A 27256-nucleotide genomic window follows, 5' to 3' on the forward strand; every position below is an offset into this window, starting at 1 on the left:
AGCACCTCATAACAATAAATAAATAAAATAAATAAAAGGTATTGTCCAACTACAATTAAAAATAGATATTTAAAAAAAACATACATTCTACTGTCATGTATAACTAAAAAGAATAAAAAAGAGGTGTATCAGGTGGCTAAGGCCAAAAGAACAGAGAAAGATTTCACTATACATCTTTTTGTATCTACTGAATGGGATTTGTTTATATTATCTTTTAAAATAAAAAATTTTACTAGCATGTCAAAACCTAATAAACCAAGCATTAATCAAAACATATTAGCAACTGTTTTTTTCCCCACAAAAATAAACTAATAGAATTAAAGACCCTGAGCAACATTGTATGCAGTAACTAAAGCTGTAGGTGTACAGAGATTAATCAAGGATGCCACACAAGATTAGAAAGAAAAGAAAGAAAAAAACTCAAAACTACTAGTGTTTAGGGGCTGGAGCTGGAGCTGGGGCTCAGTGGTAGAGTGCTTGCCAGGCACACATGAGGCACTGGGTTTGATCCTCAGCACCACATAAAAAATAAAGGTATAGTGTCCACCTACAACTAAAATAAATAAACAAATATATATATATATATATATATATATATATATATATATATATATATATATAATATATATAACATATAAAATATATATATTTTTTTAAATAAAATCTACTAGTGTTTAAAATAAGGAGCCAGGGCTGGAGTTGTGGCTCAGTGGTAGAACGCTTGCCTAGCATGCATTAGGCACTGGGTTGGACTCCCAGTACTACATAAAAAAACTAATTAGGAGGCAGAGCCCACCCGCCCACCCCCCACTCACAGCCTGGAGGCAGAGCCTCCCCTTTACTACACGGAGAGTCAACCCGCGCTGGGGTTCCTTATTCACCAAAGCGTGGCTCCATGGCCCAATATCAGGAAACATACAGGCTTGAGGTTGCCACTGCCACAAAACTAGCATATGGCCACTTCTACCAAGAACCAACAATAAAGACCTCGTAAGACGTCATCAAGGCCCCTGTGGCCGGGCTGCACCAAAGGTTTCTCTACTAGGGGTGCAAACAGTTATCCTGTTGCTGAGGTAACAGAGAGTCTTGCATGGGTGTGGAGAGCCATTCTAATGCATGACTGGGCGACTCCCGGTTTGGGCCTGAGGCTTCTGGCTGTGTCGAAATTTTCCCGGCCCTCTCCTGATGAGAGAACCCGTCCGTGTGGGGGTGTTGCTGACCACTGACCCCGGGGGCCCAATCACTGACCCTGACATTGGAGTGCGGCCCCCCCTCAACCTTCATTGGATGGAATTATCCCCTGAATTTCTTGTTCCCCAATAAAAGGCTACTCCCTGGCGTGCTCGCTCTCTCTCTCTCCTGCTAGCCCTGAGTAATCCTTGCTGCCCTACGGGTGGTTCGAGGTTGGAGCCAGAGAGGGGAGCCGTCTCGGACCTGGTCATAGAAAAAGGTAACTGAGTCTGCGTGTTTTATTTTGATCTCTGCTAGCTAACTTTTATGCCAAGAACCTCATTAATGAAACCAATGCGCAGGCCGCATGGCGGACATGGGGTTGCCTATCTCTTGTTTCTCCTACTAACAGCCAACTTCCTTTGATTATCCTCTCACTAGTCGTATAATCTATACATCCATATTCTCACATCCTACCTCATAAACATCTCAGCCAGCCCCCCAGACCTCCCCTTCCACCATAAGAAACTATAAACCATTATACACAAACCTATTAATTATATGGCTGAAGATAACCAAACTCATCATTTCTGTTTATAGTGAAAAACTGTAAATGTAAAAATAGAAGCTGATATATGGCTGCACATTGGGTACACTGAATGCTAAAATATTGATCTCTCCCTTAAAAGTGAAGTATTGATAACCTGTAGGCACACTATAAGACAATAGGGCAGAAGCTGTAATACCTCAGAGATCTACACTGCAAGAGAGGAAGGCACACAGAAATAAAATGGGAGGAAATAACAAGGGAGGAAAGTGTCCCAAACAAACCAAGATACTACAACAATAGAGTCCATAGATAAGAAGTGTCAGAGGAGGAGTTCAGAATATACATAACTAAAATGATTTGGGAATTAAAAAATGACCTAAGTGAGCAGATAACAGGCAAAAATCAGTTACTCTAACAAAGAAATAGGAGAGCAAATACAGGTAACCACTGATCACACCAACAAAGAGATAAGAAAGCAAATAGGTTGCAAGAGATTACTTCAAGAAAAAGAGATACTGAAAAAAAGACAAACAGAAATCCTTGAGATGAAAGAAACAATAAGCCAATTTAAAAACTCAATAGATAGCATCACCAACAGACTAGACCACTTGGAAGACAGAACCTCAGACAATGAAGACAAAATATACAATCTTGAAAATAAAGTTGAAATAAAGTGAAGATGGTAAAAAACCACGAACAGAACATCTAAGAATTATAGGATACCATCAAAAGACCAAATTTAAGATTTATTGGGATAGAGGAAAGTTCAAAGATTCAAACCAAAGGAATGCACAATATCTTCAATGAAATAATATCAGAAAATTTCCCAAGCATGAAGAATGAATTGGAAAATCAAATAAGAGTCCTATAGGACACCAAATGTACAAAATCACAACAGCTCTACAAACAAGACACATTATAATGAAAATGCCTAGCATACAGAATAAGGAAGGGAAACCAATTTGAATCTCAGATTTTTCAACCCAGACTCTCAAAGCTAGGAGATCCTGGAACAATATATACCAAAGCTCTAAAAGATAATGGATGCCAACCAAGAATCTTATATCCAGCAAAATTAAGTTTCAAATTTGACGATGAAATAAAAACCTTCCATGATAAACAAAAGCTAAAAGAATTTACAGCAAGAGGGCTGGGGTTGTGGCTCAGTGGTAGAGCACTTGCCTGGCATGTGTGAGGCACTGGGTCCTATCCTCAGCACCACATAAATATAAATAAATAAAATAAATGTCTATCAACAACTTAAAAAAATTTACAGCAAGAAAGCCTGCACTACAAAACATTCTTGGCAAAATATTCCACGAGGAGGAAATGAAAAACAACAATGAAAATCTGCGAAGGGAAGAACTACAATAAAAGAAAATCCAAAGCAGAAACCAAGTCAAGCTAAATACCAGAAATAAACAAAAATGACCGTTAATACAAATCATATCTCAATAATAACCCTAAATGTTAATGGCTTAAACTCACCATCAAAAGACACAGGCTGGTAGATTAGATTAAAAAAACCCACAATATGCTGCTTTCAAGAGACTCATCTCATAGAAAAAGATGCCCACAGACTGAAGGTGAAAGGTTGGGATAAAATATACCATTCACATGTCCTACGTAAGCAAGCAGGGGGTTCCATCCTCATGTCAAATAAACTAGACTTCAAGCCAAAGTTAATCAAAAGGGATAAAGATACACATGTCATACTGCTTAAGGGAAACATACATCAACAAGCATAACAAACAACAGAGCATCTGTGTTCATCAATCAAACTCTTCTCAAGTTCAAGAGTCAAATAGATCACAACACGATAATTCTGGGTAACTTTAACACACCTCTTTCACCACTAGATAGATCTACCAAACAAAAGCTAAACAAAGAAACTACAGAACTCAAGATCCAACATGGCGGCGGGCACGGAGAGATCAAGTCTCTGACCTCTTCAGCTGCGGGGGCATAGGGAGTCGTAAACCGTCTAAATGCTGTTTGCTCAGGATCACTAGGCAATGCTGAGCTGACGTGGATCTGGGGCGAACAGTCTGGGCCTCTCAGAACACACACCGAGCCCGGATCGGCTGAATTCAAGCTCCTGTTCTCCTGCTTCTCGCAGACAAACTGCTGTGACTCAGCACTAAATGATCCCGCTGAAACAACTGGTCGGCCCTTCTGAACCTACGGAAGTAAATGCCAACCGAGCCTTCATAGGCAGTGGCCACAGGATTGAAACGGGGCTTGGGAGAGCCAGTCAGGACCCACCCGTTGCATTGGTCACCCGACAAAGGGAAACGAACTGTCGCCATTTGCATGGGATACCACCATGGCAGAGAACTGATGTCACCAGAATGCGGCGGAGGAGATAACTCCATTGAAACCGGCGGCGACAGGTGTGTAACCCCCTAGCCTTCCTTCTCCACACAGCGGGGAAACCTTAAGGGCCGCTCCCAGCTCTCCCGTGAGCGCGACAGCCAGACCGTGAGCGCAATAGCCAGACCGAGGGAATCAGGAGTGGCGCGGGACCCGCGGCACAAACTCCCGGCTACCACTCCCACCAGTGCTGACAACTGAGGTCTCTTGCACCAGCTACCGGGGGAGTGGCTACCGGAGGGCAAGCAAAATTCACTGAGGGTTCTCAGCCCCAAGCTCTACAAACTTAGGGTCTGAGGGAATGGCAAACAGGGAGAGTGTGCCCAGTCGTTCATGAAAACAGGGCTCCCGGGAGCAGCAGACCTGGCATGTAGCCAGTATTGTGGTGAGCGTCACCAGTGAGCGGGGCCTGGCTTGAGGAAAAGTGGGGAAGTGACTAGACACAAGAGAAGGCCCTAGGCACTCAGGATTGGAGACCCGCCCAGTCTGGGAGGAGGAGCTGCTGCACAGTGATTGGTTCCCCCATATTGAGAGGAGAAGCTTGGCCCGGTGGGCACAGCTCCACCTACTGGAAGAGAAGTTAATCAAACTCTAAGACTGCATTTATTAATTTTTTTTTAACTTGGGTTTTTTTTCATTTTCATTTTTTTGTTGTTGTTTTTTAGTTTTTTTATTTTAATTTTAATTTTTTTATTATTTTTTTTATTTTTTTTATTTTCTATTTTTTTTCTTATGTCTTTTCATTTCTTTTCAATTTTCTTATTCCCCCTTCCTTGAATTCTACCTGCTTACTCTCATTCTCTTTAGTGACTTCTTCCCTTCCCTCCTAATACCTTTCCTCCCAAGCATCAAATAAATTTATAGGAGTAAACAGTAACTCAGCAGTCAAACAGAACAAGAAGTAACATGAGCAGCATGAAAAAGCAAGGAAGAAAAGGAATACAAACAATGCAGGACAGTCTAAATATTCAGGAGAACCTAGAGTCATCAGAAAAATGGTCAAATAAAGAACTCAAGGAATACCTTAGACAGATGGAATGGAACCTTAAAGAGGATATGAGACAGCAAATTCAAACAGTGAAAGAACACATTGAAAATGAATTACATAACAGATAAAAAAAGAAGTTAAGCATCTTTATCATGAGATAGAGATTATAAAAAAAATCAAACAATAATTCTAGAAATGAAGGAAACTATAAACCAAATTAAAAACTCAAATGAGAGTATCACTAACAGAGAGGAGCAAGTAGAAGCTAGAACGTCAGATAATGAAGACAAAATATATCATCTTGAAAAGAGTCTAGCCAACTCAGAAAGGCTGGTAAAAAATCACGAGAAAAACATCCAAGAGATATGGGATAACATAAAAAAACCAAACTTAAGAGTCATCGGGATAGAGGAAGGTATAGAGATTCAAATCAAGGGAATGAGTAACCTGCTGAATGAAATAATTACAGAAAACTTTCCAGAAATAAAAAAGGAAATGGATATACAAATTGTAGATGCATACAGGATACTGAGCATACAAAATCACAGTAGACCAACGCCAAGACACATTGTTATGAAGATATCCAATATACAGAACAAAGAGAAAATATTAAAATCTACAAGAGAAAGGAGGCAGATTACATTCAGGGGTAAACCAATAAGGTTAACAATGGATTTTTCATCACAGACGCTGAAAGCGAGAAGATCCTGGAACAACGTATTTCAAACACTGAAAGACAATGGATGCCAACCAAGAATTCTGTATCCAGCAAAATTAAGCTTCAGGTACAACAACAAAATAAAAATCTTTCATGATAAACAAAAGCTAAAAGAATTTGCAGCCAGAAAACCAGCATTGCAAAGCACCTTGAGCAAAACACTACACAAGGAAGAAATGAAAAACAATAACCAAAACCATCAGTGGGAAGTGCCTCAGTAAAGACAGAGGGCGGGGGGAAAGCTAATCATGGAGAAACAAACTAAATTAAAAAAAAAAAAAGATAAATAATCAAACATGGCTGGAAGTACAAACCATATATCAATAGTAACTCTAAACGTTAATGGCTTAAACTCTCCAATAAAGCGACACAGGGTGGTAACATGGATTTAAAAAACAAATCCAACAATATGCTGCCTCCAGAAGACACATCTGATTGGAAAAGACATACACAGGCTGAAGGTGAAAGGTTGGGAAAAAATATACCACGCACACGGTCCTCGGAAGCAAGCAGGGGTGGCCATCCTCATATCGAATAAAATCGACTTCAAGACTAAGTTAATCAAAAGGGATAAGGAAGGACATTATATACTGTTAAAAGGAACCACTCACCAACAAGACATAACAATTATCAATATTTATGCACCAAATAATGGTGCTGCAGCGTTCATAAAACAAATTCTCCTCAAGTTCAAGAATCAAATAGACCACAACACAATAATTATGGGTGATTTCAACACACCTCTCTCACCATTGGACAGATCCTCCAAACAAAAGTTGAATAAAGAAACTATAGAACTCAATATCACAATCAATAACCTAGACTTAACTGACTTATATAGAATATATCAACCATCATCAAATGAATATACTTTTTTCTCAGCAGCACATGGATCCTTCTCAAAAATAGACCATATATTATGCCACAGGGCAACCCTCAGTAAATATAAAGGGGTGGAGATAATACCATGCATTTTATCTGATCATAATGGAATGAAACTGGAAATCAATGATAAAAGAAGGAAGGAAAAATCCTACATCACATGGAAAATGAACAATATGTTATTGAATGATCAATGGGTTACAGAAGACATAAAGGAGGAAATCAAAAAATTCTTAGAGCTAAATGAAAATACAGACACAACATATCAGAATCTATGGGACACAATGAAAGCAGTTTTAAGAGGGAAATTCGTCGCCTGGAGGTCATTCCTCAAAAAAAGAAAAAACCAACAAATAAATGAGCTCACACTTCATCTCAAAGCCCTAGAAAAGGAAGAGCAAAACAACAGCAAATGTAGCAGAAGGCAAGAAATAATTAAAATCAGAGCGGAAATCAACGAAATTGAAACAAAAGAAACTATTGAAAAAATTAACAAAACTAAAAGTTGGTTCTTCATAAAAATAAATAAGATCGACAGACCCTTAGCCATGCTAACGAAGAGAAGAAGAGAGAGAACTCAAATTACTAACATACGGGATGAAAAAGGCAATATCACAACAGATGCTACAGAAATAGAGAAGACAATTAGAAATTATTTTGAAAACCAATATTCCAATAAAATAGAAGATAGTGAAGACATCGATAAATTTCTTAAGTCATATGATTTGCCCAGACTGAGTCAGGAGGATACACACAACTTGAACAGACCAATATCAATGGATGAAATAGAAGAAGCAATCAAAAGACTACCAACCAAGAAAAGCCCAGGACCAGATGGGTATACAGCGGAGTTTTACAAAACCTTTAAAAAAGAATTAATACCAATACTTTTCAAGTTATTTCAGGAAATAGAAAAAGAGGGAGCTCTTCCAAATTCATTCTATGAGGCCAACATTACCCTGATTCCGAAACCAGACAAAGACACCTCAAAGAAAGAAAACTATAGACCAATATCTCTAATGAACCTAGATGCAAAAATCCTCAATAAAATTCTGGCGAATCGGATACAAAAGCACATCAAAAAAATTGTGCACCATGATCAAGTAGGATTCATCCCTGGGATGCAAGGATGGTTCAATATACGGAAATCAAAAAATGTTATTCACCACATCAATAGACTTAAAGATAAGAACCATATGATCATCTCGATAGACGCAGAAAAAGCATTCGACAAAGTACAGCATCCCTTTATGTTCAAAACATTAGAAAAACTAGGGATAACAGGAACTTACCTCAACATTGTAAAAGCTATCTATGCTAAGACTCAGGCTAGCATCATTCTGAATGGAGAAAAATTAAAGGCATTCCCTCTAAAATCTGGAACAAGACAGGAATGCCCTCTATCACCACTTCTATTCAATATAGTTCTCGAAACACTGGCCAGAGCAATTAGACGAAAGAAATTAAAGGCATAAAAATAGGAAAAGAAGAACTTAAATTATCACTATTTGCGGCAGACATGATTATACACCTAGAAGGCCCAAAAGGGTCTACAAAAAAACTACTAGAACTAATAAATGAATTCAGCAAAGTGGCAGGATATAAAATCAACACGCATAAATCAAAGGCATTTCTGTATATCAGCGACAAAACTTCTGAAACGGAAATGAGGAAAAACACTCCATTCACAATATCCTCAAAAAATATAAAATACTTGGGAATCAACCTAACAAAAGAGGTGAAAGATTTATACAATGAAAACTACAGAACCCTAAAGAGAAAAGTAGAAGAAGATCTTAGAAGATGGAAAAATATACCCTGTTCATGGATAGGCAGAACTAACATCATCAAAATGGCGATATTACCAAAAGTTCTCTATAGGTTTAATGCAATGCCAATCAAAATCCCAACGGCATTTCTTGTAGAAATTGATAAAGCAATCATGAAATTCATTTGGAAAAATAAAAGACCCAGAATAGCAAAAGCAATTCTAAGCAGGAAGTGTGAATCAGGCGGTATAACGATACCAGATTTCAAACTATATTATAGAGAAATAGTAACAAAAACAGCATGGTACTGGTACCAAAACAGGCAGGTGGACCAATGGTACAGAATAGAGGACACAGAGACCAATCCACAAAGTTACAACTATCTTATATTTGATAAAGGGGCTAAAAGCATGCAATGGAGGAAGGATAGCATCTTCAACAAATGGTGTTGGGAAAACTGGAAATCCATATGCAACAAAATGAAACTGAATCCCCTCCTCTCGCCATGCACAAAAGTTAACTCAAAATGGATCAAGGAGCTTGATATCAAATCAGAGACACGGCGTCTGATAGAAGAAAAAGTTGGCTCCGATCTACATATTGTGGGGTCGGGCTCCAAATTCCTTAATAGGACACCCATAGCACAAGAGTTAATAACAAGAATCAACAAATGGGACTTACTTAAACTAAAAAGTTTTTTCTCAGCAAGAGAAATAATAAGAGAGGTAAATAGGGAGCCTACATCATGGGAACAAATTTTTACTCCTCACACTTCAGATAGAGCCCTAATATCCAGAGTATACAAAGAACTCAAAAAATTAGACAATAAGTTAACAAATAACCCAATCAACAAATGGGCCAAGGACTTGAACAGACACTTCTCAGAGGAGGACATACAATCAATCAATAAGTACATGAAAAAATGCTCACCATCTCTAGCAGTCATAGAAATGCAAATCAAAACCACCCTAAGATACCATCTCACTCCAGTAAGATTGGCAGCCATTATGAAGTCAAACAACAACAAGTGCTGGCGAGGATGTGGGGAAAAGGGTACTCTTGTACATTGCTGGTGGGACTGCAAATTGGTGCAGCCAATTTGGAAAGCAGTATGGAGATTCCTGGGAAAGCTGGGAATGGAACCACCATTTGACCCAGCTATTGCCCTTCTCGGACTATTCCCTGAAGACCTTAAAAGAGCGTACTACAGGGATACTGCCACATCGATGTTCATAGCAGCACAATTCACAATAGCTAGACTGTGGAACCAACCCAGATGCCCTTCAATAGATGAATGGATAAAAAAAATGTAGCATTTATACACCATGGAGTATTACGCAGCACTAAAAAATGACAAAATCATGTAATTTGCAGGGAAATGGATGGCACTAGAGCAGATTATGCTAAGTGAAGCTAGCCAATCCCTAAAAAACAAATGCCAAATGTCTTCTTTGATATAATGAGAGCAACTAAGAACAGAGCAGGGAGGAAGAGCAGGAGGAAAAGATTAACATTAAACAGAGACATGAGGTGGGAGGGAAAGGGAGAGAAAAGGGATATTGCATGGAAATGGAAGGAGACCCTCATTGTTATACAAAATTACATATAAGAGGTTGTAAGGGGAATGGGAAAATAAACAAGGAGAGAAATGAATTACAGTAGATGGGGTAGAGAGAGAAGATGGGAGGGGAGGGGAGGGGGATAGTTGAGGATAGGAAAGGTAGCAGAATACAACATTCACTAATATGGCATTATGTAAAAATGTGGATGTGTAACCGATGTGATTCTGCAATCTGTATTTGGGGTAAAATGGGAGTTCATAACCCACTTGAATCTAATGTATGAAATATGATATGTCAAGAACTTTGTAATGTTTTGAACAACCAATAAAAAAAAGAAACTATAGAACTCAATAATATAATCAATAACTTAGACTTAATTGACATATATAGAGTACATTATCCACCAACGAACAAATACACTTTCTTCTCAGCAGCACATGGATCCTTCTCTAAAATAGACCATATGTTATGCCACAAAGCAAATCTTAGTAAATACAGAAAAGTAGAGATACCACCCTGCATTCTATCAGACCACAATGGAATAAAATTAGAAATCAATGATAAAATAAAAAATAAAAGCTTTTCCAACACCTGGAGACTAAATAATACACTATTGAATGAACAATGAGTTGCAAAAGATATCAAGGAAGAGATTAAAAAATTCTTAGAAGTAAATGAGAACATCTATACAACATCAAAATCTCTGGATACTATGAAGGCAGTTCTAAAGTTCATTGCATGGAGTTCATTCCTTCAAAAAAGAAAAAGTCAATAAATAAATGACCTAACATTACATCTCAAAACCCTAGAAAGAGAACAAATCAACCCCCAAAGCAGTAAAAGACAGGAAACAATTAAAATTAGAGCTGATATCAATGAAATTGAACCAAAAGAAACAATTGAAAAATTTGAGAAAACAAAAAGTTGTTTCTTTGAAAAAACAAATAAAATTGATAAACCATTAGCCATGCTAATAAAGAGAAAGAGAAAACTCAAATTACTAACATGAGTGATAAAAATGAAAATATTACAGTGGACACTACAGAAATATAAATGATAATTACAAATTATTTTGAAAATTTGTATTCCAATAAAATAAAAAATATCAAAGACATCGACAAATTTCTAGAGGCATATGATATGCCCAAACTAAATCAGGATGATATACACAATTTAAACAGATCAATTTCAAGCAAGGAAATAGAAGACACCATCAGAAATCTACCAACCAAGAAAAGCCCAGGACCAGATGGATATACAACTGAGTTCCACAAGACCTTCAAAGAAGAACTAACACCAATACTTCTCAAACTATTTCATGAAATAGAAAAAGAGGGAACATTTCCAAACACATTCTATGAGGTCAATATCACCCTGATTCCAAAACAAAAGACACTTCAAAGAAAGAAAACTTCAGACCAATATCTCTAATAGATGCAAAAATTCTCAATAAAATTCTAGCAAATCAAATACAAAAAAATATCAAAAAGATAGTACATCATGATCAAGTAGGGTTCATTCCAGGAATGCAAGGTTGGTTCAACATATGGAAATCAAAAATGTAATTCATCACATCAATAAACTCAGAGATAAAAATTCTATGATCATCTCAATAGGTGCAGAGAAAGCATTTGATAAATGTTCCAAACGCTTGAAAAACTAGGGATAAGAGGAACATACCTCAACATGTAAAGGCTATCTATGCTAAGCCCCAGGCCAACATCATTCTAAAAGCAGAAAAACTGAAAGCATCCCCTCTAAAAACTGGAACAAGATGGATGCCCTGTGTCACCACTTCTATTTAACAGAGTAATCAGACAGCTTAAAGAAATTAAAGGGATACGGATAGGAAAAGAAAAACTCAAATTAACACTATTTGCAGACGATATGATTCTATACCTAGAAGACCTAAAACATTCCACCAGAAATCTCCTAGAACTAATAAATGAATTCAGAAAAGTAGCTGGATATAAAATCAACACCCATAAATCAAAGGCATTTCTGTACATCAGTGACAAATCCACTGAAAGCGAAACTAGAAACCAGGAAAAACACCCCATTTACAATAGCCTAAAAAAAAAAAAAAAAAAACACTTGGGAATAAATTTAACAAAAGAGGTGAAAGACATCTACAATGAAAACTACAACACGCTAAAGAAAGAAATTAAAGAAGACCTTAGAATATGAAAAGATTTACCTTTTTCTTGGATAGGCAGAATTAATATTGTCAAAATGACCATACTACCAAAAGCACTATACAGATTCAATGCAATCCCAATCAAAATCTCAGTGTCATTCCTTATACAAATGGAGAAAGCAATCATGAAATTCATCTGGAAAAATAAAGGACCCAGAATAGCCAAAGCAATCCTTAGCAAGAAGAATGAAGCTGGTGGCATTACTATTCCAGACCTAAAACTATACTACAGAGCAACAGTAACTAAAACAGCATGGTACTAGCACCAAAATATACCTGTAGACCATTGGTACAGAATAGAGGACACAGAGTCTAACCCACATAACTTCAGTTATATTAGACAAAGACACCAAAAACATACATTGGAGAAAAGATAGCCTCTTCAACAAATGGTGCTGGGAAAACTAGAAATCCATATGTAACAAAATGAAATTAAACCTCTACCTCTCACCATGCACAAAACTCAACTCAAAGTGAATCAAGGACCTAAGAATTAAACCAGAGACCTTGCACCTAATGGAAGAAAAAGTAGGTCCAAATCTCCATCATGTTTCAGGCCCCAACTTTCTTCATAAAACTCCTATAGTGCAAGATTAAAACCAATTGGGGGGGCTGGGGATGTGGCTCAAGCGGTAGCGCGCTCGCCTGTCATGCGTGCGGCCTGGGTTCGATCCTCAGCACCACATACAAACAAAGATGTTGTGTCCACCGAGAACTAAAAAAATAAATAAATATAAAAAAAATAATAAAATATCAGTTGTTTTAAAAAAAAAAAAAAAAAAAAAAAAACCAATTGGGATGGGGGCTTCTCAGCAAAAGAAACAATCAGTGAGGTGAATAGAGAACCTACAGAATGGGAGCAAATCTTTGCCACATGCACATCAGATAGAGCACTAATCTCTAAGATATATAAAGTACTCAAAAACATTAACACCAAAAAAACAAATAACCCAATCAATAAATGGGCCAAGGAAAAATTTCTAAGAGGATATATAATCAATCAACAAACATATGAAAAATTGTTCAACATCTCTATTAGAGAAATACAAATCAAAACTACTCTAAGATTTCATCTCACTCTAGTCAGAATGGCAGCTATTATGAATACAAACAACAGGGCTGGGGTGGTGGCTCGGTGGTAGAGCACTTGCCTATGTGTGAGGCACGGGGTTCGATCCTCAGCAACACATATCAATAAATAAAATAAATATCCATTGACAACTAAAAAAATTTTTTAAAAAAAGAATACAAACAACAATAAGTGTTGGCGAGGATGTGGAGAAAAAAAGGCACACTCATATATTCCTGGAGGAACTGCAAAATTGGTACAGCCAATCTGGAAAGCAGTATGGAGATTCCTTGGAAAACTGGGAATGGAACCACCATTTGACCCAGTTACCCCACTCCTGGGTTTATACCCAAAGGACTTAAAAACAGCATACTACAGGGACACAGTCATATCAATGTTTATAGCAGCACAATTCACAATAGCTAAATTATGGAACCAACCTAGACACTCTTCAGTAAATGAATGGATAGGGAAATGAATCAGTACACAATGGAACATTACTCAGCATTAAAAGAGAATAAAATCATGCCATTTGCAGGTAAATGGATGTAGTTGGAGAATGCAATGCTAAGTGAAGCAAGCCAATCCTAAAAAACCAAAAGCTGAATGTTTTCTTTGATATGAAGATGCAGACACATAATGGCGATTGGTGGGGAGCATAGGAGGAATGGAGGAACTTTAGATAGGGCAAAGGGGAGGGAGGGGAAAGGAGGGGGCAAAGGGGTAGGAATGATGGTGGAATGAGCTAGACATCATTACCCTAATTACATAAATAAGACACAAATGTTGTGAAAATATTCTGTGTACAATCAGTGTCTTGAAAAATTGTGCTCTATAATATGAAATGATTTGCATTCTGCCAACATGTATAACAAATCGGAAGGAAGGAAGGAAGGAAGGGAGGGAGGGAGGGAGGGAGGGAAGAAGGAAGGAAGGAAGGGAGGGAGGGAGGGAGGGAGGAAGGAAGGAAGGAAGGAAGGAAAGAAGTTTCATTATTTAAAAAAAATAATAAAATAAGGAGCCAGTTGCAGTGGCACACACCTGTATTCCCAGCAACTTGGAGGCTGAGGTAAGAGAATCACAAGTTTGCGGCCAGCTTCAGTAATTTATTAAGGCCCTATGCAACTTAGCAAAAACTTGTCTCAAAATAAAAAATAGAAAAAAAGGGGCTGGAGACTAAAGTGCCCTGGGCTTAATCCCCAGTATCACAAAAGTGGAGTTTCCAGCTTATGTGACATATAATGAATGGTTAGCCATGTCAAATTATTATTTTTTTTTGGCTAAATTTTTAACTTCAAATCCAATATATCAATTTTTGTTCTTTTATAGTTTGTGTTTTTTCCTAGAAATCTTTGCATATGCCAATGTCAAAAATATATTCACCTATTTGTTTCTAGGTTTATAATCTTTATAATCCTCCCTCCCTCCCTCCCTCCCTCCCTCCCTCCTTCCTTCCTTCCTTCCTTCCTTCCTTCCTTCCTTCCTTCCTTGATTGATTGAACTCAGGGACACTTGACCACTGAGCCACATACTCAGCCCTATTTTATTTATAGACAGGGTCTCACTGAGTTGCTTAGCACCTCAGTTTCGCTGAGGTTGGCTATGAACTCAAGATCCTCCTACCTCAGCCTCTCAAGCCCCTGGGATTACAGGCATGTGCCACCACACTGGCTAGGTTTATAATTTTAATAAGAAATGCAATCATTCTTTTTAACTGCTACATTCCTCTCATCATATCTATTTCTAACTCTGAAATAACAGGACTGATAATTTGTCCTATTAGTTTATAAATTTTAGAATTACACACCAAGTCAGTATATAAACACCAAGTCATTACACATATACAAAACTATGCTCTGTAGTGGATTAAAAAAACCTAACACAACATTGTGCTGATCTGTGGTCTTTTTGGAGAAGCCTTATGGTATTATCTTTATTAGTAAGAAAAGAACAAATATACTTTTTTTAAAAAATTTTGTAATTGTAGATGGACAGAAAGCCTTTGTTTATTTTTATATGGTACTAAGGATCGAATGAACCCAGTGCCTCACAGATGCTAGGCAAGTGCTCTGCCACTGGGCTACAGCTCCAGCCTTGATATAATGTACTTTTTAAAAGTCAAACTACAAAAGATGTTCCTGATGCGATATCTCAGAAATTATTTACTGAATGAGTAAACAATGAATTGATACTCACTTTCTCTTTCACATATCAAATAACTCTAGAGAGACTCTTACAAGATTTACAAGTCTTTAATTTACAAGTATAAACTAAAGAACTGACACACCTGGATTTCTTCACGTTCCTTTTTATCTGGAAAAGTTCTTGCAGCTGTAGTATACTTTTCAAAAACTTTACGCTCCTTTTGTAGTTTCCTCATTTCCTCCTTTTTAAACTCTTCTATTCGAGCCAATTCTTTTGCTTTCTGTTGCTCAAAGTCTGCAATTTCTTTCCTAAAATGACCAAACCATGTTATCATCTCAGAAGACCATCACAATATAGTAATTCACATCTAGCACCAAATGGAACCTGGTGCCAACCTAGGAAGTGCTGGTTTTAACGAGTCCATCTTCAATGCATAGGCCTGAAATATCAGCCAATCCACTCACTCAACCATTTATCCAACAAGCTTCACTGGGTGCTCACTATGAGTCACATATTCTACTAAGAAGTGGGAAACCAGAGTGAAAATAATAAAAATCCTTAAGTTTCTTACATTCTAATGGAAACACAGAAAATAACAAGATAAATCAACTATTGGAAGAATTAAGGGAAAAAAAATAAAGAGGTCAGGAAATATGAGGATGAGAAGTTGATATTTTGGATGGGAGCACATCTTGTTGCAAAAATATATGAAGTAAAACCTAAAGAAGTGAGAGAACAAGCTATGAGGATATCTGAACAGAACAGTACAGGGAATGGGAGGAAATATCATGGGCTTATTTTTTAAAATATTTTTAGATGTTGATGAACCTTTATTTTATTCATTTATTTATATGCAGTGCTGAGGATCAAACCCAGTGTCTCACACATGCTAGGCAAGCACTCTACCACTGAGTTACAACCCCAGCCCTGGCTTATTTTTTATAAATGATCAATCTGACATACTTCCACCTCTCCCAGTAGAGAGATTTGACTAGACAAGAGAATATGAGATATAGGTTACAGATCTCAGTTGAGACATGGTTGGATCAGATGATATTTAAAACCTGAGGACTAGATGAACACAATAGAAGAGTAGAGAGAAAAGATAAAAAGATATTCACATTTGGCTGGGAGTGAAGCTTAGCAGTATATTCTTAGCACTAATTCCCAGCGCACACACACACACACACACACACACACACAAAATTACATTTGACTGAATGTTCAGAATTTCTACAACATACAGAGGCAAAAATTAAGGGAAGACAAAAAAACCAAAGGACAAATGTTTTCTCTGATATGTGATACTAAATCACACTGGGGGCAGAGGCTAGAGAAGAATAGTTACTTTAGATTAGGTAGAGGAGAATGAAGGGAGAGGAGGAAGTAGGGGGATAGGAAGAATAGTAGAATGAATCAGACATCATTACCCTACAATGTATATGACTGCATGACCAGAGTGATTCTACATCATGTACAACCAGAAAAATAAGAAATTATACTCCAGTTATAATATGATGTATCAAAGTGTATAAATGCATTCTACTGTCATGTATAACTAATTAGAACAAATAAAAAATAATAAAAAATTAAAGGAAGAATACTTGCAGCACTTTTGACAAACTTTAACGTATTTATTAGATTTATATAAAACTTCCTACAATCAGTGCAACAAAACTCCCACTAGAAAAATAAGCAAAGGTTACAAAGAAATTGACAAAATACAACACAAATGACCATAAATATTAAAATATGCTCAAAATTGTCAATAACCAGAGAAATGCAAATTTCAACAGATGAAAGATGATATAATTATGAGGTTGGAAAGATTTTTAAAAGACTGCTTAATACTCAACTATGGTGATGAGGAAAGAGGCCAAGAAGGAGCCTCAGTTATGGATTAGGGAAGAGGAAGTTTTTGAAATTCATCATGAGAAAGAATATTCTTTATTTATTATTAATTTTTATCCAAAGTAGTAGGTAATTTATAACAGTTAAGACTGTAAACAAGCTAATTTCCACACAGATTGGTTGAATAAGTTATAGTGGCACCCATACAACAGTCATTTCAAGGATGCAAAAGATTAAACTAATGTGGTAAGAAGTCTATTATGGCTGGGTGTGGTGGCATACACCTATGATCCCAGCAGCTCAGGAGACTAAGGCAGGAGGATCATAAGTTCAAAGCCAGCCTTAGCAACTGAGCAAGGCCCTAAGCAACTCAGTGAGACCCTGTCTCTAAATAAAACATTTTTAAAAACGGGGAGAGGTCTGGGGTTGTGGCTCAGTGGTAAAGCGCTTACCTAGCATGTGAGAGGCACTAGGTTTGATTCTCCATGCTGCATACAAATAAATGAATAAAATAAAAGTCCATCAACATCTAAAAAATATATATATAATTTTTTAAAAAGCTGGAGGGGCGATGTGGCTCAATGATTAAGCAGCTCTGGGTTCAATGCCCAGTACCCCACCCCCAAAAAAAGTCTATTATACAGTTGAATTAAAAAAATTAAAGAACAAAACATATAAATAGAGCCAGGGGCTCAGTATCAAACTGCCTGGGCTGGCATTGTGGCTGTCACTTTCTAAAATGGTAAACTTGGACAAATGTCTTAACTTCTCAGTGCCTCAGCTTCCTCATCTGTAAGATAGGAAGACTAACGTAATTCCTAAATTACGAGGGCTGGAGTTGTGGATCAGTAGTGGAGCACTTGCCTGGCATGTGTGAGGCCCTGGGTTCGATCCTCAGCACTGCATATAAATAAATAAATTAAAGATCCATTTACAACTAAAAAATATTAAAAAAAAAAAAGAACTGAATGTTGCTTAGAACAGACCTTGGACTGGGGAGATAGCTCAGTTGGTAGAGTGCTTGCTTTGCATGCATAAGGCCCTGGGTTCGATCCCCAACACCACAAAAAAAAGAACAGACTTTGGCATGGTGGAAACTGTGAAAAAAAAATAGTCTTTATTTTATGATTTAAATGTTCTTTAAATAGAAAAATACAATTTTAAATAAAGTAAAGGGGGCTGGGGTTGTGGCTCAGCAGTAGAGCACTCCCTAGCATGTGCAAGGCCCTGGTTCAATCCTCAGCACCACATAAAAATAAAATAAAATAAAGATATTGTGTCCAACTACAGCTAAAAATATATATTTAAAATAAATAAATAAATAAAGCATTTAAAAAGTTATTTTGGGGCCAGGATAAGGGCACATACCTGTAAATCCCAGATCCTGAAGAAGCTGAGGCAGAGGATCACAAGTTCAAGGCCAGCCTGTGCAACTGGACAAGAGCCTGTCTCAAAATTTAAAAAAAAAGTTTGGGAGGCCAGGTGCAGTGGTGTACACCTGTAATCCCATAAACCCAGGAGGATCCCAAATTCAAGGATAGCTTCAGCAACTTAACAAGATCCTGTCTCAAAATAAAAAATAAAAAGTTCTGGGGATGCCCCTGGGATCAAGCCCCAGGGCAAAAAAAATAGAGGCAACAAAGTACAGCCAGGTGTGGCAGCATGTACCTATAATACCAGCTACTCAGAAAGCTAAGGCAGATTAATGAGTTCAAGAGCAGCCTAGGTAACATAGCAAGACCGTATTTCAAAAACAAGAGGGAAGGGGTGGGGCTGTGGGGATGGGAAGGATGGCAAAATAAGGTAGACATTATTACTTTATATACGTGTATGATTACATTATTGGTGTGACTCAGCACCATGTACAGCCAGAGGAAGGAGAAGCTGTGCTCCATTTGTGTACAATGTGTCAATGCATTCTACTGTCATGTATAACTAATTAGAACAAATTTTGAAAAATAAATAAGCAAAACAATTATATATTTAAAAAAGCAATTAAGGGGTTAGAATTGTAGCTCTGTGGGAGAGCACTTGCCTTTCATGTGTGAGGCACTGGGTTCCATCCTCAGCACCACATAAAAATAAAGGTATCGTGTCCATGTACAACTAAAAATATATTTTTAAAAAAGCAATTAAGGCGCTGGGGTTGTGGCTCATTGGTAGAGTGCTTGCCTAGCACGTATGAAGCCCTGCGGTCAATCCTCAGCACCACATAAAAAATAAATGCATACAATAAACCTATAAGAGGCTGATGTTGTGGCTCAGCAGTAGGGCGCTCGCCTAACTCGTGTGAGGCACTGGGGTTCAATCCTCAGCATCACATAAAAATAAAAACAAAAATAAAGGAATTGTGTCCACCTATGACTAAAAAAATTTTTTAATAAAAATAAAAAAATAAACCTATTAAAAAAGTTATCTCATTAAAAAAATCAATTTAAGTACAGGTACATACTAAAACATGGGTGAACCTTGAATATCTTATGCTAAGTGAAAGAAACCAGACACAAAAATTTTTGTTCTCTTTTTCAGTGCTTGGGATTGAACACAGGGCCTCATAGCATGCTAGACAAGCACTCTACCATCAAGTCACATCTGCGGCCCTGTATGACTCATTTTGAATGAAATATCCAGAATATGTAAATGAATACTGACAGAAGGCAGATTAATAGTTGCCAGGAAATGGGAGAAGGAAGAAAATGGGAAGCAATTAGTTAATGGGTATGGAGTGTCTTTCTGGAGTAACATATATTTTGAAAATAGAGACAAATGGTGGTTGCATAAAACTGTCAATGCACTAAATGCCACTGTACCATACATTTTAAAATGCTTAATCGTAAGCAGTATGAATTTCACCTCAATTAAACATTAACATATTCAGGCTCTGTGACACATGCATGTAATCCTGCAACACAGGAGGCTAAGGCAAGAGGATCTCAAATTCAAAGACAGCCTCAGCAACTTAGGACCTAAGCAATTTAGCGAGACTCTGTCTCAAAACTGAAAAAAAGCGGGGGGGGGGGGGGGGGGGGGGGCAGTTGGAGAGTAGCTCAATGGTAAAGTACCCTTGGGTTTTGTTTTGTTTTTTTTCCTTTTTTTTTTTTTATTTTTTATTGTTGGTTGTTCAAAACATTACATAGTTCTTGATATATCATATTTCACACTTTGATTCAAGTGGGTTATGAACTTCCATTTTTACCCCTTATACAGATTGCAGAATCATATCAGTTACACATCCATGGATTTACATATTGCCATACTAGTGTCTGTTGTATTCTGCTGCCTTTCCTATCCTCTACTATCCCCCCTCCCCTCCCCTCCCCTCCCCTCCCCTCCCCTCCCCTCCCCTCCCCTCCCCTCCCCTCTTCTCTCTCTACCCCCTCTACTGTCATTCATTTCTCCCCCTTGTATTATTTTTCCCTTTCCCCTCACTTCCTCTTGTATGTAATTTTATATAACCCTGAGGGTCTCCTTCCATTTCCATGCAATTTCCCTTCTCTCTCCCTTTCCCTCCCACCTCTCATCCCTGTTTAATGTTAATCTTCTTCTCATGCTCTTCAACCCTACTCTGTTCTTAGTTACTCTCCTTATATCAAAGAAGACATTTGGCATTTGTTTTTTAAGGATTGGCTAGCTTCACTTAGCATAATCTGCTCTAATGCCATCCATTTCCCTGCAAATTCTATGATTTTGTCATTTTTTAATGCAGAGTAATACTCCATTGTGTATAAATGCCACATTTTTTTTTATCCATTCGTCTACTGAAGGGCATCTAGGTTGGTTCCACAGTCTTGCTATTGTGAATTGTGCTGCTATGAACATCGATGTAGCAGTGTCCATGTAGCATGCTCTTTTTAGGTCTTTAGGGAATAGACCGAGAAGGGGAATAGCTGGGTCAAATGGTGGTTCCATTCCCAGCTTTCCAAGAAATCTCCATACTGCTTTCCAAATTGGCTGCACCAATTTGCAGTCCCACCAGCAATGTACAAGAGTACCCTTTTTAATCCCCATAATCCCCACTCAAAACAAGATATATGTACATGTTCAGTTGAGGTTTTGCTGCCCAATAAAATCAGGTCAAATAATGACCTAGGGTAGAAAACTGCATTTGTCATATCACTGACTACAGTGGATAAAGTTGTGGCCTTCCAATACAGTATGGTGAAGCTCTAACCCTATGAGTATGACTTTATTGGAAATAAGGTCTTTGCAGATATAATTAACATATATGTTAAAATGAAGTCATACTGGAGTAGGGTGGACCACATTATAATGTCCTTATAAGAAGAGAAGAAACGTAGAATGAAGCACACACAGAGAGGAAAATGTCATGGGAAGACACTAACACAAAGTAGGAAGATGGCCATGTAACTATGGGGTAGAAATTAGAATGATGCTGCTGTAAGCCAAAGAACACCAAGGATTGCCAGCCATCCCAGAAGCTAGAAGAAACAATATGGCCTGGCAGATGCTTTGATGTTGGACTCTTTAAAATCTTCAGAAACATAAGAAAATAAGTTTCAGTTGTTTTAAACTACCCAGTTATTTATGGACATACCACCCTGAATGCTCCCCATCTCATCTAAATCTAAACTACCCAGTTTTCGGAATTTGTTTCAGCAGCCCTAAGAAACTAATACACTAAAAAAAAAAAAAAAAAAAGAAAGAAAGAAAGAAACTAATACACTAAGCAAGTTACTACTTGAATTCATGGCCCCAAACTGCTTTTCAAATTTCAATTTATGATCTCACCACCATGAGAATATCCCTTTTAACACATCTGACAATGTTGGGTCACTTTATTTAATAAAATAAATCTTATAAAACACAGACTTCACCTCCTTTCCATTTAGATTTCTTGAACTGATTTAAAATGTTTCAAATATTTTAGATACAACTGTAAATATATGATTACATCACTGCACATTTTTTTCCCTCAACTCATAAAGGCAACTTACCTGAGTTTTTCCAAGGCACTTTCTCGTTCAATGCGAAGTTTAGCTAAAGATGTGTTCTCTGCTTTAAATTTTTCTATTTCTGTTTCCAATTCAATAACTTTCTCTCTCAACATCTGGGATCGAGCATTGTCACCTAAAAAACAGGCCATAAATACTGACTTCTACGTAAGGCTTAAAGCAGGAAAAAAATCTATCTAGCTACTAATACTAAAAAACCAAGAATATGTAAACCCATGTGCCATTAAAATGCATTTGAAACAAAGCTTGCCTAACTTTCTAAAGAAAATCAGTCTGAATTTAAGAATTAATCTAACTCAAGAATATTGTCTTAAAAAGTATTGTCTTAAATTATTCCTGAGATCTAAAAAGCTAATCATTCCAAAATCAAAGTTTACCCCACTACTAAAGAAATGCAAATTAAGACACTTTTCCCCTTATCAAATTTGCAACTTATTTTAAAAAAAAAAAAAAGTACTTCTGTTCTTCATTTGAAACAAGCATTTTAATATTTGGTACTACCCTTTCAGAAAATACTTTTGATCTAAATCATAGGCTAGAAGGATGAGCAAATTAAAATATATGTCTTTTCGCATTAAAAATACATAGGAACCGCACTGGTGTATGCCTGTAATCCCAGCAGCTTGGGAGCCTGAGGCAGGAGGATCACAAGTTTTTGAGGCCAGCCTGAGCAATTTAGTGAGGCCTTAAAGCAACTTAGTGAGTCTCTGTTTCAAAATAAAAAATAAAAAGGACTGGGGATGTGCCTAACTGGTTAAGCACCCCTGGGTTCAATCCCTGGTACCAAATAAGAAATTAAAAAAATATATATATAGGAAAAATGACTGGAAGCAAATATCCCAAAATGGCATAGTAGTTACTCTTGAGAGTATAGTTATGGATATTTTTATTTCTTTTTAACTTTCAAACTTCCTCTAAAAAGTGTTACATTTAAAATGAGAATAATTTTTACAAATAATTTAGCTATAATTTATATTTAAAGAACCAAATGCTCTGCTAGGTATTCATAGGTTATGTGACAATATAATGGAAAGAAGTTTTTTCAATGTTAAGTTTGAAAACCCCATCACATTAACACAGCCATTAAACAGAATGAGGCAGATATGCATATGTTAGAATAATCATCAACATTTATCATAAACATCCTTGTCCAGAGTACACAGTATACTCTGCCCACTCATTAGTCATGTAGTAGCCATCTAGGTTAGGGGATTTATTTTCCTTAATAATGGCCCCAAAATACTACAGTAATGATGAAAATTTGGATATGCCAAAGAGAAGCCACAAAGTACTTACTTTAAGTGAAAATTATGTGTTATAAGAAAAAACAGTATATAGAGTTCAACACTATCCAATTTCAGGCATCCACCAGAAGTCTAATGGGGGGGAACTACTGTACTTTATTCCTTCCTGGTCATGTTTGACAAGTCAATGCAAGTGGTTAAAAAGAGAGTCATGGGAGCCAGGCATGGTGGCACATCTGTTATCCCAACAACTTGGGAGGCTGAGGCAGGAAGACTGCAAGTTGGAGGACTTAGCAAGACCTGGACTCAAAATAAAAATGGAAGGGGGGATGTAGCTCAGTAGAGTGCCCCTGGGTTCAATCCCCCATTACCTAAAAAAAAAGGGGGGTGGGGGGCAAGGGTGTAGTTCAGTGGGTGGTAGAGTACTTGCATGGCATGGGCAAGGGTCTGGGATCAATCCCCAGATCCAAAAAAAAAAAAAAAAAATGAAAGAAAGAAAAAGAAATCCAAAAGAACAGTTCATCTGAATCTCTTATCCTAGAGATTATGCTAGATTATTTAGAACCACAAAATTTTTAATTTCATTTTTAAAAATCACCCAGTAATTAAACTTCCCCATTAATGTTAACTTTAACATTCTAATACATATTTTATAAGTTTTGACTCACCAGGTGGCTGATCTTGATTCATGTTTAATTTGGGTTCATTTCCTAAATGTGAATCTGATTTTGTTTTAGGTTTCAAAGACGGGAAGAATTTCATCATCAGATCTGAGGTAGGAGGAGGACTTCTACTCCTACGAGACTTGCTTAAGTCTTCTCCCTTCTTGACTGGTGCAACCTTCCTTTTAATTGTTTTGTCCATAACACATATTCCACTTTTATTAGGGTAGCATGTCTGTGTCATTCCATAAATGGCTTCATCCCCAAGATTAATGGCATGTTTACATGAATTCTCTTCAAGGTCGGTCCAAGATCTTTCATCGTCAAAATCAATTTTACTCATACTTAGAAATGAGGGTCTTCTTGAGGGCTCAGGCACTTTATTCATGTTTTCTATTACAATAGACTCATCACTGCTATAATCTTTGTCAGACAAATCCAAATCAACATCTCTCCTTTTATCTTCTTGAGTCCTGGTATCCCTAATAGGCCCCTTGTCATTACAGACTTGTGGACTATCCTCTCTGTTGTTGAAACTTCTTTCTCCAGCCTCACTAGATGGTTTTATGGCAACATCAAGCTGCTCCTCAGAGTCAATGCTACTGTCACTATTTGTAACACCTTCATCATCACTTGCATCCCATTGCATTTGATTTTCAGAAGTGATCATTTGGAAGACCTTCCTACTGATTTTACAAGAAGGTTCCCTCAATCCATCAGGCAAGGATGCTGAACCAAGAGATTTAGGTGTGACCTCACACTCCCTTTTACTTTCATGGGGAGGGTTATGGCCTGGATCCTCACCATGGTTATTCTGACTACTGGGATCCATCAGGTGTGTCTTTTCCTGCTGCACAGCTTTGACAGGGGTTGAAGACATCCGATGACCTTTGCTGATCTGTTGGTCTCTTTCTAAAATTTTCAGTACAAATGAAGAATTACTAGAAAATGATATTTCATCAGCAGCTTGCTCTAAAAATAAAAATTCATCCAATTCCAAATTTTCCTTTTCCTTTTCTCTTTCCCAATTCTCTAATTTTTTCTGAAGAGAAACATCAAGAGAAGATTCTGACTCCTTCACAATCTCATTTACTGGGCTCTTAGAAGCCATGCAGCTGACAGGTCCTGTTAAAAGACGCTGTCTGTCTTTCCCTTGTATCTTATTCCACATTTTGCAACCAGCATCACAGGGTTTTGTATACTCGGGTGCATTTTCTTTGTTATTAGATTGGACCTTTTTTTCTAGTTTAATTTGGTCTTTAATTTGCCCATCACATTTCTTCCCCATCTGTATTTTCAATACTGATGAAGAGAGATTTTTCCTATTATTGCTTTTAGGCACTTTAGGTTTTTGAGTGAGTGTAACAGAAGCAGTTTTGTTTCTAGCTTTATTTTCCTTTTTAAAAGTAGTATTCTCTGCACACAGTTCTTTATTTATAAGAGCAGTTTTCCGCTGGAATTGTTGTTTGTCTATTTTAAACACAGGGTGGTCCTCTGATGTGCTCTGGTTAGGCACTAGTTTACTTTCTTTTCCTTTTTTAATCTTAGATTTAGCATTAGTAAACCTAGCTAAACCTTCTCCTCGTTTTAAGAATGGTTGTTTGGGTTTTGCTTTTATTAGCAAAGGTTCTTCTGCCTCCTAAAATGAGAATATTTGAATTAATAATGATATATCCAAGTAATCTTAAAGTTACTATATAAATAACTATTGCCTTAGAATAACAATCAAAATAGTATAAATGCGAACCCTTAGCTGGTTTTTTTTCAGTTCTTGTTCTTCCAACCGAATTTGTTCTTCTAAATAGTCTTCAAATGTCTGCTTCCTTTCTCTAATGGCAGCTTTAATAGGCCTAATCATAAAAACAAAGTTAACACTCAAATCACAATATATGGATATTTTACACTCAGTGTGCCTCAACTACACTGAGAACTAATCTTTTTCAAAGTCAAGGACCAAGAGTTAGGAGTAAGCCCAGCAGTACAGCACACACTAAGTTCAAACAAGGCCCCTGGTTCCATCCCCAGCACCCAAGCAAACAAACACAAAACCCCCAAATTAGGACCTTCTTGAATTCTCCTTTGAGAATTTAATGAAAGCTACAATGCCTCACAACCCTGAAAAAAACAAAAATATACAATATTCTGCACATGATTTGGGAGAGTCGAGAACACTTCTAAACTCCATCTACTGATTATAAAGTAACTTTTAATGTATTCATTATATAACTTTAAAATGGATTTTTAAATAGCTCATTAAATATGTATGTTTTGAATTAAGAAAAGTCCTTAACAATGTGAGTAAAGTCAAAGTCATTTTTCCCATATTATATAACATACTAAAATATTTCAAATATAAGAATAAACCTAAACTGCCTTAACATTTTAATTCTATAACTTAAATTGTGCAATTATAATTCATAAGTGACACCAAATGTGAGATTCCAATATCTAATTTTCCTCATCTCTAAAAAAGGATCTAACTGTTTCAGAGAAAATTAATTTCATCCAGCTATTTCTCCTAAGGGAGGATATTTGCTCAGTTCTTCCAACACAATGTCAAAGCTACTTGAACTAATGTATCTCCCAACTCCATCTGTTGTTGACAGTATGTGATAAGTTTAGCCATCAACCTTATACTTATAAGCATATTCAAATGAAAACAAGCATAGAATCTTTAAAGAAAAGTACTCAATAACAAAGGTTGTTATATTAAGCTGCGACATTTATTATTACTTTTCACATGAATAATACCTTTCTTCCATATTAACCACTTCTGAGGAATCATCAATCTTTTTTAAGTTCATATCATTCCCTTCCTGAATCTGTTCTGTTATTTTCTCCCAGCAAGATGAAATACCTTCTCCTAGGATAAAAATTAGGAATAATTTAGTTTAAAAAAAGGTAAAGTCTTAAAACATGAGAACTTAATAAGATACTATGCTAAAAAATATTTATTTGAAAGTAACATATGCTGAAAATGTTATGACACTCTAGGAAGTCTTCAATATGATAAAGAGAAACTACAAACCAGACATGTAACCGCACACCTGTTAACTCAGCTACTCAAAAATGTAAAGCAAGAAGATCAGAAGTTCAAGGTCAG

At 36.9% G+C, this 27256-nt stretch overlaps 1 protein-coding gene across 4 annotated transcripts in view; it reads right to left on the reverse strand.

Annotated features, from left to right (window-relative positions):
* The window catches only part of Cenpj (centromere protein J), a 59589-nt gene that overhangs the window by 18367 nt on the left and 13966 nt on the right, over positions 1-27256 (reverse strand). For all 4 annotated transcript variants that reach the window (XM_046447430.2, XM_046447415.2, XM_046447423.2 and 1 more), the window contains 5 exons: positions 26905-27016; positions 25901-26003; positions 24160-25792; positions 22230-22362; positions 15566-15731 (listed from right to left, as the gene is read on the reverse strand). In XM_046447430.2, the coding sequence (XP_046303386.1) occupies positions 15566-15731; positions 22230-22362; positions 24160-25792; positions 25901-26003; positions 26905-27016 (2147 nt within the window). The remainder of the gene's footprint in view (positions 1-15565; positions 15732-22229; positions 22363-24159; positions 25793-25900; positions 26004-26904; positions 27017-27256) is intronic.

This window comes from Marmota monax, unplaced genomic scaffold (genome assembly GCF_021218885.2).
Source record: "Marmota monax isolate L192 unplaced genomic scaffold, Marmota_monax_Labrador192_F-V1.1 WCK01_AAM20220418_F8-fsc00043, whole genome shotgun sequence".
Classification (NCBI taxonomy): Eukaryota; Metazoa; Chordata; class Mammalia; order Rodentia; family Sciuridae; genus Marmota; species Marmota monax.